The 13,617-nt window shown below is 39.6% G+C and overlaps 1 protein-coding gene across 1 annotated transcript; it reads left to right on the top strand.

Annotated features, from left to right (window-relative positions):
* Positions 1–3,440: 3,440 nt before the first annotated feature.
* On the top strand, positions 3,441–11,138 carry LOC139912223 (transmembrane protein 230-like). Its single transcript, XM_071899960.2, has 4 exons — positions 3,441–3,597; positions 6,190–6,283; positions 7,735–7,857; positions 10,171–11,138. The coding sequence occupies exons 2-4, from the start codon at positions 6,203–6,205 to the stop codon at positions 10,309–10,311; spliced, it is 345 nt and encodes a 114-aa protein (XP_071756061.1). The 5' UTR covers positions 3,441–3,597; positions 6,190–6,202; the 3' UTR covers positions 10,312–11,138.
* Positions 11,139–13,617: the final 2,479 nt, after the last annotated feature.

The raw sequence follows: 13,617 nt of genomic DNA, 5'->3' as shown, positions 1-13,617 counted from the left end.
GTGCAAAGATGAAAGGATAGGTGTAATGTGCTCTCGTTTCCTGGTACCTGTTAAAATCCTGGCAGCTGCATTTTGGATGAGTTGTAGAGAGGAGAGAGACTTTTTGCTGCAGACGGAGAAAAGGGAGTTGCAATAATCTAGCCGCGATGAAATAAAAGCATGAATGACCGTTTCAAGATTTTTGGTAGACAGAAATGGCTTAATTTTAGAAATTTTCCTAAGTTGAAAAAAGCATGACTGTATGACAGATTTGCTATGGCTGTTCAAAGTGAGGTTGCTGTCAAATAAAACACCAAGGTTTCTATACTGCGGAGAAATAAAATGGGAGTATGAACCAAGGATGTTTCTAATTTGAGTGTTGGAGGAGTCAGTGCCAAACAGAAGTATCTCAGTCTTTTTTGAGTTCAGCTGAAGGAAATTTTGAGCCATCCATTTATGAATGTCTTCGAGACAGTTCATGAGTGAAAATATTTCATCGAAATTATTGGGGTCACAGCTGAGATAAACCTGGGTATCGTCTGCATAAAAATGGAAGCTGATGTTGTGCGATCTTATGAGATGTCCCAGTGGCAGCATATAAATGGTGAACAGAATCGGGCCAAGCACCGAACCCTGAGGAACCCCACAAAGCAGCCTAGAGGGGGAAGACTTGGACTCAGCAATACCAACACAGAAAGACCTGTCTGTAAGGTAGGACTTAAACCATTCAAGGGCCGTGCCACTGATGCCCACCCATTGCTCTAAACGGGACAAGAGGATGGTGTGATCAACTGTGTCAAACGCTGCACTGAGATCTAAGAGAACTAAAATGGAGGGACGTCCAGCGTCAGCAGCAAAAAGCAAATCATTCATGACCTTAAGAAGGGCGGTTTCTGTACTATGGTGAGCTCTAAAAGCTGATTGGAAAGACTCAAACATTGAATTATCATTCATAAAAGCTAAAAGTTGATTTGCAACAATCTTCTCCAGGACTTTAGCTAAAAACGGAAGTTTAGAGATAGGTCTAAAATTGTTAAAATCATTTGAATTGAGTCCAGGTTTCTTTAACAGGGGTTGAACAAGAGCATTTTTGAAATGACGGCGCACAGTACCAGACGAAAGGGAGCTATTTAAAATGTTCAATATAAAAGGACAAACTGTGTTAAAAACTTCAATCATTAGCCATAGTTTTTCCTCAGTCGATTTGGATTGATTAAAACTTATTTCTCCAACTCCATGTCCAGATTATTAAAAGGTTACAGAGCTATCTAAACCCTTTGGATATCAAAACATTTGACAAAATTGATTGACTCCCACTTGCTGCCGCTAGTCGACACGCCCAGAAGCGACCAGTCTGAGGGGGCGACCACAGCTTTACGCAGATTCAACGCCTGCAGTGGGGCTTTGGTGTTAAGAGTCCTGCGTGAGGGAAATACAGTGTGCGCTCATACACCAGGCGGTACGGTACAAGTCACACAAGCATGAGCCACCTCTATGTTGACAGTACATTCAATATCAGGAAGTACACACACACACACACACACACCTGAGAATCTATAAAGCATTAGTTCACTTATTAAAATATCAGATATCGGTCAGTCATGTGGTTCAGTGCCAAGAGGAGGCTCCTCCTGGACCAAAGCAACAGTAGTTGCTTTGGTCCAGGAGTTTTACTTTCTTTTGATGGTATAGTACTGTGCAAAACATTTTTAAGATATTAAATATTGGCACAAAATATTGCCTATGCAACTTCGATACAAAAATATCAGGTCCTTCAAAAACCCATATCAGTCGAACCCGAAAAATGACGTCATGTAATGTCATGTTGGTCTATCCGCTTTGTAGAAAACTCAACCTGAAGCACCTTCCTGCAAGTCCCATTTACTTTCCCCTTAACAAAATGGCCACACAGCCAATCTGCAAAGAAGCTGGAATGAGATTAAAGAAGGGAATATGAAAGGCGAAATGGAGTTTAATAGTAGTGCTACGATTAAAGAAGACTTTAATGGAAATGGAAAAAAAAATGGAAAAAGGAAAGCACTGAGAAACCTGATGAAGATGTGATTTTTGGGGATTTCATGCCTGGAATTTTGAGCAGAACAGCGTGTTTACACAAACTTGGTGATGTTCAGCCAGTGAATGTAATCCTAAACAGCGTTGAAGATCGAGATCTTGAAATTAGGGTGTCACTTTGACCTAAAGCTCCTCATAAATGCAACAAGAATGCAACGGGTTCATGATGGAGGACAGGAGGAAAGTGATTAAGTGCTGCTAAACTGACAGAGTGTAAGGGTGTGTGAACGTATGAATGTGTGCCACAGTGCCACACCAACATATGGACATTTTAGGCAGGTGTGTGTATTGATCACTATACACAAGGATATAGTTGAGGGTAAACACACCTAAACTCTGATTACCCTCCTTTTTTTTTTCTTACCACATATCTGAGATTATCAATACTGAATATCATAAAATGTTAAAGGTTCCTTTCAGGTGGTTTTTAATGCATAACATGTAATCGTAATACATACATTATGATTGAATGTATTTGATTTGTTGAACTGTCTTTTATTTGATTCATAATGTTTTATAATGCAAGTCAAGTCAACCTCTCTTAGAAGTGGAATTTAATGGAATTAAATTCTGTTTCCTGTCATTCCAATTCAATTCCAATTCTGTGCATTCTCAATTCAGTTAGTGAATGGCCCCAAACCTGTAATACATAGTATGAAATCAATGTAAGTTACATGAAGACCTTTCAAAGAAGAAAAAAAGAAATGAATGCTTTTCTGAAAATATAATTGATTTTTGCCTAATAATGATCACTTATGAAGGTTATAGTTTACACACCTTTTTATTTACCACTACATCACTGGAAATACATGATATGGAAGATGTGGGAAGGTGGATTATTTTATGTAAGATTGCAAATTGAAGAATGAACAGGTCACATGCCTGCATCTTGAATCAGGGTCTGATGCAGTGAAGGATCAAGGAGGAAAATGTTACCAAGGTAACAACAGAGAAGCAAATGTTTTCTGCTGAGGCAGCAAAAAGAGTTGAAGGTTGTTCTTAGAGTTTGTTAGGGTTAGGGTTAAGAAGAAGATTAAGAAGTCAGGGAAAGAGGATCAGGTTATTTGTTTCTTGCATTTGTTACAGTGTCATAAACTATAAGATGGAAATGGTTGTTAACTTCTGGCCAACTTAATTAGTTTATTCCAAACTTAAAGAATAAAAGAGCAACTCAAGGTCAATTAATGATTTGTTACCAATAAAAGACTGGCTTGCAACAGGTAGACGTTTTTTTTTAATTTATATATATAAATTGGAATAAACTAATTCATAATATCCAGCAGCTGGCTCATAATTCAACAATTTCTATATTAATCAACGATCATAACGCAGAAGCAAAGAACAATTTCGTTCTGCGCATGCGCAACGTCAGAAAACAAGGAAGTTGGCGTCTCCAGCAATACAAACAACATGATAGAAGCTCTGCTGTACTAGAAATCCAGAGAAGAGACTGTGCGCCAGATAGCTACATCTGTGGTGCGTGCTTCAGTAAAAGTGGAGCGAGAAGAAGCATCGAAAATTAATTTGATAAAAGCAGTCGAGCAGGTCAGTTTGTCTTTTTTTGTCACAAACGTTAGCTCGCCTGGTAGCTTAACTTCCAACCAGCTGACAGCTAATGCTCCAGCTAATCGGATGGTGGCTGAGTTTTACCCTCGTTAATAAAGCTGTTGAAACAGACACAGCAGGTTATATTTTGTCTTCACACCTGCACACTGAGCTAGCAAGGCATCCAGCAGCAATCATCATCATCTGCACTTGTTTGTTGGACATATAAGTTAACGTTGTAACTGTATAACACAACCGCGATTGTTGTTGTCAGTGATTACTTAGCTAACAACAGTATTTAACGTTATAAATGAGCGGTTATAATGTAGCCTGTTGGATTAAAACACCCTTCCTTGGATACCCTTAACTCCTCCTCTCAAGCAGATTTTCTTTTATTTTGTTATTTTGTTGAGTTTTTCTTTCCACACAACCATACAGGACAATACAGTACAGTACAGAAACCCTCCTGCCACATGGGAAGGGAAGTGAAAATAAAGTCAATAGAAAATAGAAAAATAAGACAAAAAGCAAAGATGCAATAGGTAATCAAAACAATAACCCAAAGAAAACAGTATTTGCCTAAAGGTTCCCCTCAGAGACCTATCCAAATACACATAGCCTACTTCAGTCTCCTAATTGTATTTTTTGCTCTCATGCAAATGGGAACCTTTTTTACACCTGATATGGTAAGAGATAGATAGTATATTACTAGGATATTACTGTCCTCCTTTTTCCACAGCCTGTGCACATGGCATATATTATGACTATATAAACATATGAACAAATGAACATAGGGCATCAACATATAAACATATGCACATCACAAATGAGCATATAGGTGACTTTACCACAGCCGGCATATATCTCATAAAAAACAAAACAAAACATGGGTACAGGGGTCGGCAGGTGCCAAAAATCAGACCGGGGTCACACAGGACAACATACATTAGAGATGAAATTCTGCTGTCTAAATTGATAACAAGCAATTAAAAAAAAAAAAAAAAAAACCTCTGACAGAATGAGGTAAGAAACATTTTAAGGAATATTTCAGTTTTCTTTGACATCACACCTAACAACATTAACATTACCATCCGGTTCAATGGGATGAACATTAATTTGATTATTTAACATGTGATTTTGCGTACGTGAGCCATATCGTGATGTATATATCGATATCGAAAAAAAATAAATGATTATCGTGATATTGATTTCAACCATATTGCCCGGCCCTTCGCCCAAAGGTGATGGACTTATGGAAAATCGTCTGGGAAACACTTTATCCTCGATTGCTGGTAAATCTGTTCTCTTGCTGCCACAAGTGCTGCTGCTTAATGGCAGCTCCAACCTGGAGCTTTCACAGAAGGAAGCGGCTCAGGCTAGCTGGTCTGACAGCTGCCAAAATAATGATGGCATGTAGATGGAAGCCGTCCCATACACTGTCCAAGCAGTAAAGACTGCTTTCATTCCTGGATATACAGTAGTTCTAGTCTTCCTTGTCGGCTCTAGTGTGAGAACGCATGGAGCCAAAATCTCCAGCATAGACTCATGGGGTGCTGCCTTGAGGAAGATCAGATCAGATGTGTAGTCGTCCTCCTTGGGGTCGTTCTGGGACAGATTAGGGTAGTTTGGGGGGGGGGGGGGCATCGGGTGGAAGAAGGTGGTGGGAGGGATCATGTTGTTTTTTTTTGCCACCAGCCTCCCCTGATGATTCTATTTCCCTTAAAGTAATAAGGTGACATTTTCTTTTATTATATTATTTTTTGGGGACATTTTTGTCTTTATTAGACAGTTCAAAGTACAGAGAGACAGGAAAGATTGTGAGAGAGAGAGAGAGAGAGAGAGGGATGACATGCGACAGATTTCCTGGGTCAGACTCAAACCCAGAACTCTGTGTTTACATGGTACACTCCTTAGACCACTGAGCCACCAGGACGCCTCCATTGGTGACATTTTCATATAAGTAAATGTTTGTTTTGCTACTCATGTGTTACTGAATCATACAACACAATAGTGATTCAACCTATACCCAGTTCTTGAAAGCCATTTGCTGTTCTAAACACCCTGGTGTCTAGCAGGTCTTTCTTTAAATGTTAGGCTATATAAAAAGTATCACAGCTATTATTTCCTAGTTGTGTTTACTATTTAGTATCAGTTGGACCATTTTGAAAATGTTTTGGGCTGAGGACAGGCCACCTAACCAGTTTTCTTGTCTCTGATTGGTTGATGTTGAAACCCTGCAAAACTTGCTCTCCGATCAAGCATGGCTAGATTTCAAACTGATACGCTGTTGTCAGTGAGAAAATATTTTTGCCCCAAATTTGCCCTATAAATGTGCCTGTATATCATCACCTTAACAGCAGAATTATGTCCATATGTGGGCCTATTGGACAGATTGGAGCCTCTGACTCAATGTTTAGCCTATCTATGTGTGGGTCCTTGCCATGAAAAAGTTTGGGAACCCCTGTCGTAGAGCGCTAGCTTGAAGTAAATAATGCATTGTCATACAGTTTAGAAATGGCCAGAAATGGATGATCATGGAGCTGTCATGGATGATAACTACCCCTCTCTCTCTCTCTCTCTTTCTCCATGCAGCTCCTGCTTCGATATGATGCCAAGTAGAATGTCCAACAACAAAGTCAAGTATTCCAGACTGGCTGCTGACGACGATGGTTACATAGACCTGCAGGTGAGAGATTGAAAACGCTTCTTTGGTACCAGACATCGTCCTTGATATTGTGCTGTTTCTCTGTATCTCTTTGGTAAGTGCTGTTCTGTAGGTTGTTCAGCAGCCCAGTGGTTATTAACCTTTTCAGTATCATGGGCTTTCAGTTTGAGGCAAACACAATTTAAAAGCCTTGTATGATTATAAGAGAGGAGATAGGATCCAAGGAGCTGCCTGCGAAGAAACAAGTTAGATAAACTTTTTATATATTTGTCTGTCTGTCTTTGGGGCATTGTCACAGGCTAATTGTATTTTGATGTCTATTGACATTAATGTTTGTTTGTTTTTGATTTATTTAAGTGTCATGCACCATTTAGCCTAAGTGCCCAGCCCACATGGTCTTACAAGGCACTACAGGACATCACATACATACGTCCAACATGGCGACCCACACAATCAACAAACAAAGTTCTGTATCCATATAATTACAATATTTACACATACTTCAGGGTACAAAATACTTTACTTTCTTTTCTACACTCTAGAAATTCAGCCAAAATACACCTCTTCTTTGAAAAGACATTTTAACATACCATATAACCTTCACAATTCACAATTTTTCTCTTGCTGTTTTTCAAAAGAAACCAAACAATTCCTCAGGTCACTAAACCTTGTACAATAAAAAGCTTAACTAAAACTAAACACTAAACCTTGTACACTAAAAAAAAAAGATTCAATTCATCCTCAGTAACACCCAAATCACACAGTTACATAAGCATTGTTCTTCAGGTTCACCTCTGATTCTACCCACCTCAGTTGCCAGAGGCTGGGTGCTAGTTCTCAACCGGGCGCACAGGGACCTTTGTCTTCTTTCTAAATTACGAATGATACATGGCTTTGTATGAAATTCATACTTAAATTGAATATAAATTCTAAGCTGTTGCTTCTCAAATATATCTCGCTCCCATTATTCCACATGCTGGAGGAGTAGTTTTTCCCTGAAAGAGCTTATATTACACTGCAAGTTATTTCTAGCGATGGGTTGTAGTTCTAAATTAGTAAAAATTGCACAAACCTCTTTTAGACGATGGATAACCATGTGCTCTGTCCCAGATAAAAATCTTTCTTGTCAGCCTCTCCTCTGGCAACTGAGCTAGGCGATTCCATAATCTTACCATTTCACACTGTTGTAATATTAGTCATGGCTCCCAGCCCATATCCCCTTGTATAGCCAATTTTACTATGTAATATTTTTGTTTGAAAGTGATTTATCGTATATTTGAGCACAATCTTGAAGCAACACCACACCTAAGCTAACTGTACGGCACATTGGTTCCCAGTAGAGAACCACTTCAGTAGCTTAATCTTCTGTCTGCCACACAGTATTAACCCTAATGATGATATACTACCGCACAGAGCTGTTATCACAAAAACTGAATGTCTTGTTTTGTCTAACCGTTTGACACTTTGAACAGTTCAAGAAAAGCCCTCCGAAGGTCCCGTACAAGGCGATCGCCCTGGCAACCTTCCTGTTTTTGATTGGCTCCTTACTGATCATCATCAGCGCCCTTCTTCTGGCAGGATCCATAAAGGTGGAGGTAAGTTTGGGCTACAATATGATCAAATCTGTTCACAGAGGTGTGACCGAGTCAACTTTGCTCTAGTCCCAAGTCAGTCTTAAGTCTTGAGGCAGAAGTCTCAAGTAAGGTTCCAAGTCTAAACGTAGATTACCAAGTCAAGTCATGTCATTATTGTCAAGTCTCAATGTAGACCAACAAGTCAAGTCAAGTCTAGTATCATTTTAATATCTTAAAGAAAACTAAATCTCTAGGACTTTTCAATGCAATATGGTTTGAATAGGATAAAAACTTGGTAAGAGCATCATGAGTTTGATTTCTATAATCAGTTTCAGCTTCAATAAATTCAATCATTCCATACAAATTCAGAAAACAGAATTCAAATTCAGTCGTCAGGTGGAACAAATCTCATCACTTTCAATCTAAGTCATTTACACAAACACAAGATCTCAAGTCAAGACTTTAGAAACCTTTTCAAGTCATCAAAGTACAAGTCAAAGTCAAGTCCCAAGTCACCAAAACCCAAGTCAAGGCAATTCTCGAGTATTCTCTTCATGCATCAAGCAACTAAAATTGTGACTCAAGTCTGACTCAAGGCCAAGTCATGTGACTCGAGTCCCCACCTCTGATGCACATACATTAAAAAGCACATCAGAATCAGAATGTGTCTTCCTTTGCACCTGGCTTTAACATGCGTCTCCTATCTGGATTGTGACATTAAAATGTGTCTCTGGTCTCTGATACACATTGAAATCCAATTTCTCTTCCCCTTGCCACAATGCAGATTGTCACGCACGTCACTTCATAATTACCCTCTCGTAAAATATAATGTATGTCCCTTAAATGTGACAGTAAATACCTCATCTGGCTTCTTCCCCATCCACAAGTCTCCATTTCTTTACAAGCATTCCCTATCTGAGCTGCCTGACACCTGTTTGTTTTGCATATGTTTCCTGTTTGGATCCACACATGAAAGTTTATTTCCATTTAATCTAGCTCACTTTGATGTTAATGTGGCCAAATGCATCTGTGTTTTGAATAATCAGATGTTTAGTACGTCTTGGGTGCACCTTGATTTTATGCGTTTTTGTGCTGTTCGATTATAATCCGATCCGATTACAATCCGATCGCTCAGTATGGCTTGTTAATGCCAGGTGAAAGAATAGAATGACTTCACCAAATACTGTAAGAGTATAACAATTTGATTGGGTGTGATTGATAGATATGGAGACAAATCAACTGTTTATATTGTGTTATATATGTTGCTGTCTTTTTCATCTGTTATATTGTGTGTACTGTCACCAATTTGCCAGATGTTGATGATGTACAAGTTAAATTTCCTGCTAGGACCAATAAACGTCAACATCATCATAGGTGCCGTGCAAAACATGGACAACAGGCTATACATAAACACTCTACATTCATCCTGCATATGTCAATAAGCTGTGCAACACATTGCCATGAGCCATACAGTGCATTTTTTTTTCCTAACAGTATGAGTTACAGTAACTCAATACGCAAGGCTGCCATCTAGTGGTAAGAGCAAACAGCTCAGTGGGGGTTTAGTGACAGACTGTGCCTCCTGGTGGTTAGTTTGCCTTTATTTGAATTGACTGATGATTTACATGAAGCCAGATCGCAGACAAGTGAAGCTGACGTCTCTGTGCGCCTCCTGCACACCCTCCTCATTGAAAGGATATTGATGTAGTGCTGGTTGGCAATGTGGAGATAAGTGTGTTAAGACCTGAACCCCCCTGGCCCAATAATCCTGAATGAGATGCTCTTGAGTACATTAGAGCAGTGATTCTCAACCTTTTTCATATCAAGGACCCCTAATTTAGTCCACATTAGGGCCACAGATCCACATTCGATGAGATTTTGTCTCTCGCATCCAAATCTGAGAATATTTTTATTGCTAGATATGATTTTGTCCAGAATTCCATGACTATCTGTACTGTAGGTAGAGAGATAACAGAGAAACTATGGTCAAAATATTCAATCCTTCTACATTCTCTAATTGTTAACTTCTTCTAAATGAAATATTGGTGAGGTTTCATAACTTCATAATTCATCAATTTGCTGGGGACCCCCTGGAATCCCCTCAACGACCCCTGGTGGTCCCCGGACCCCACGTTGAGAACCACTGCATTAGAGCCTCAGCAATGCTTCCACCAGCACACTCGTTACATAGTCGTCCAGTGAATTACATTTTGTTTTTGCACGGTGGGACCCAGGACATGCAGGTTTTAGGTTTTAGGGACCGATGTACGCTTACAGTAGATCCCAATAAGAAACAGCTTTACTGGTCTTTATTGTTTATTTTTGTTTTTTCAGCATCCCGACCGCACGATTCCTGTCCTCATCATAGGAATACTCGTCTTCCTTCCTGGATTTTACCATTTGAGAATCGCCTACTACGCTGCCAAGGGGTATCGGGGCTACTCCTACGATGACATCCCAGATTTTGGCGACTGAGCCAATCGACTGAGGGTCAATCGAGCCTGATCAGCTGGTGACTGGCAGAGTGTCTTCCCCCCCGTTTGCCGCACCGTGTATCCTGAGACTGTTGCCTGCTGTTTACCTTGAATCTCTGCTGTACTGAGAATTTACAAAGTTAACTTGACACGATTGTTGGTTTATTGCTGATCATAACTGTTTTGCAGTGGAATGCTGCGTCTTTCTCCACAGGTGCACTATGCAGCATTTTAACTGTTCTGCAGTTTTTTTTAGCTCTCTTTGGTCTGCTCCCTGCTCTGCGGTATTTCAGTGTGTATCCTCTACAGAAATGCCTGAAGAAGTTTGAAATATTCAACCAGGTTGACAGTGAGCCAATCAGATAATAAGTAAAAGATGTCCGACCAGCTGCTTGCCTGCAACAATATAGCTGCATTATTCCTGCTCCAAACAGTATGTTTTTGGGTCAAAGGTTTACTCGTGTACAGTAGTATCACTAAGTGCTCTTTGCACAGTAGCATAGAAGTTGCATAGTGCATCTTTAAACAAGTATTCATGAGTGACAGTGTACCATATGTGCTCATATGCAAAGCTTGGTAGTGCTGTATATCTTCCAAATGATTATCTTTGAAATGCTATCCAAAGACTGATTACTACGACTGAATATAGTATATTTCTGAATGGAATGTTTTACTTTCTCAGTTTCTATATATATAACACTGCTGTTCGTGCATATTCCTTTTGTTGTTGAATATCGAAAGAAAGTTGTATTTTTGTCATACATTTGTTTTATTTCAAGAAAACCTCATCGAAACATTGAATAAAATAATGATTGATAGAAAGCTGAACAGGTTCTTGTTATTGTGTGATAAACCATTTACTGTGCTTGGAAAATGTTTATCATAGTAGGCCTAATGACCAAGGCCAGAGAGTGTGACCTTTTCCTGGTTTTGCGCTACCAACATTTGGTGAAGAACACCCTCTTGTGGTTACAACAAAGCTGGATGGCATCAAAGGATTAAGGGCAAATAAAATCGTGCTTCCATTCTATCTGCATGCTCAGGCGGTCACTTTCATCAAATTGCAATGGCTGAAAACGAGCTACTTACAAATGCGGCGGGCAGCTTTGGTTTGACGGGATTTGAGGAGACTGTTAATTGAGCCAAGACACTAGAAAACAACAACAAGAGCAGAGAGAGAGAGAGGGAGAGAAAGGGGGGAGGGAGGGAGGTGAGGTGATTGGTCGCAGCGCTCCAGAGAGGGTGACAGCACAAAGTCACCGCAGCAAGAAGTGCGTCGCCGCTTCACTGACGCTTTTACCTGAGAGAAACACCTGTTGCCGGTGGGTGGGAAAAAAAAAGAGATATTGTAGGTAGTTTCAGCGCAACAAGGAACAAGGCCCGCTGCCATGACTCGCGGTAGCCTCACAGAATAAACTGATACTGCGATCACTGAGGCTGTATTGTTAGAAGAAGTTGGGACAAGAGGAACAGAACGAAAGATGCCTCCTGTTGCAAGGACTTTCCAACCCGGCCGCTCATAACTGAGTCACAGGTAGGACGAGCGAGAAATAGCAGAAATACAGTAGCCTAGTTTATAATTCCAGAAATATTCAGACTCTCCTTTCAAAGACTGAAAGCACTTCAGGCCATATTTGGGAGTGCAACATTTCCTCTCAATTCTCTGTGTAATGCCTTTAAACGTCAGTAATTAAGTGCTGCTATGGGACGTTTTTTTAATGGTTTAAATGGACATGAAACTGACAGAGTAAAGGTCTACTTGTGTAAATAGCTTTTGAGTTCAGCGTACTCAGGACCAATACAAGCACTCCAAATGCCAACTAGGTCTTATATTTATTATTTATGCGACATCTGTGTGTTTTTTTTTCTCCATGGCAGTCAGAGTTATTGTTTTAATTTAGGGTAGAAAGGGCTTGTATTGGGGTGTGATAACCCCCTATGACTGATTATTAGGCCTTTTCTAGGCCTTTTCAACATCTATACACTAAGGAATAACTGTGTTTACGAAAGTGGAGGGGTGAAGGAAAACTTCTAAGGCTTTCAAAACCTGGCCAAAGATAACATTATCTTTCTTCACATTAAAAAACATATAGAGAGATTTAAAAATGCAAGATTAGGCTAAGTTTAATGCAATTACAGTTTCAGTGAGAGATAGCGTCTTAGAAATATTGGTTAAACTGGCAAATATAGCTTTAACAGGCAGTTTATTATGAATCCCTTTAAAGGTTTTCAAATTAATCTACCTTTTGTATACAATGCTTTGAAGTTCAAACAATTGGCTGAGTTTGAAAAGATCAGAGTGATTCATGCATGTGTATTTATCCTATCCAGTAGGTAGAATTAACAAGGAAAGATATATTTTGTTTTATGGAAACATGTTTGTTTTAGTGGTGCGATATTTAGAGCCAAAGTCACATTTATTTGAGCTTTACAGAATATGAGATCTCATTTCTTAAAGCTTTGGCTTTATATTCCAACTACAGTCTATCCTTGCTTCACTGATCACGGGGGAATAGTAAATGTTCTTACTTCCGCAGACCTGAGTCATCTTTTTTCAGGTTTGTTTTAGCCTGTATGTAGGTGCCAGATGGGTGCGGTTTGCCACATTGGATAATACAGTGAGTTCCATAAGGTTTGGACCATTAGGGGAAAGTAAATGGAAATTAATTGAGTGTACTTTTCTGTGAAGGGCAACAGCTTACCTGACTCCTGAATCTTGAATCCAACCCCTCCCATCTGGCACTTCAAGCAGGCTGAAACAAACTCCTGAATGAGGTGAAGTGTGGCGTTTGCTGTGTTTTTAACTTCTTCACTTCCCTTCCTTTGCATTTCCTTCAGTGAGGGGTTGTAGCTTTCATCTGGATTTTCCGGGTCACTCACCGATTCATGGAAAAGACTAATGTTTGTACTCTCAGTGTAGATGTACAATCCTCTCACAGCAACGAAAGCCTCTTCTCTCACCTTTTCTCGAAAAGCTTCAATCTGTCCTCTTTTTCCTCAAGTGCACTCAAAGCTGAGCCGTCTGCAAGGTTCCTATTGTCGTGGAAAACTCGACACTTTTCCAAACATGAAAGCTATGGAAATTATATAAACACACAAACATTTGCAAAGGCATGCGATTTTTTTTGACAATGTGTTTTCTTTTTCTTTTTTACTCTACCTACTAATTTACACTACCAGTCGAAAGTTTGGACACACACATTTTTCTTTATTTGGACTATTTTCCACATATTACAATAATAGTAAAGACATCAAAACTATGACATAACACAAATGGAATTATGCAGTGACCAAAAAAGTGTTAAAC

This window comes from Centroberyx gerrardi, chromosome 2, assembly GCF_048128805.1.
Source record: "Centroberyx gerrardi isolate f3 chromosome 2, fCenGer3.hap1.cur.20231027, whole genome shotgun sequence".
NCBI classification, from domain to species: domain Eukaryota; kingdom Metazoa; phylum Chordata; class Actinopteri; order Beryciformes; family Berycidae; genus Centroberyx; species Centroberyx gerrardi.
The sequence above is the reverse complement of the archived record's forward strand: the minus strand, read 5'-3'. Positions and strand labels throughout refer to the sequence as shown.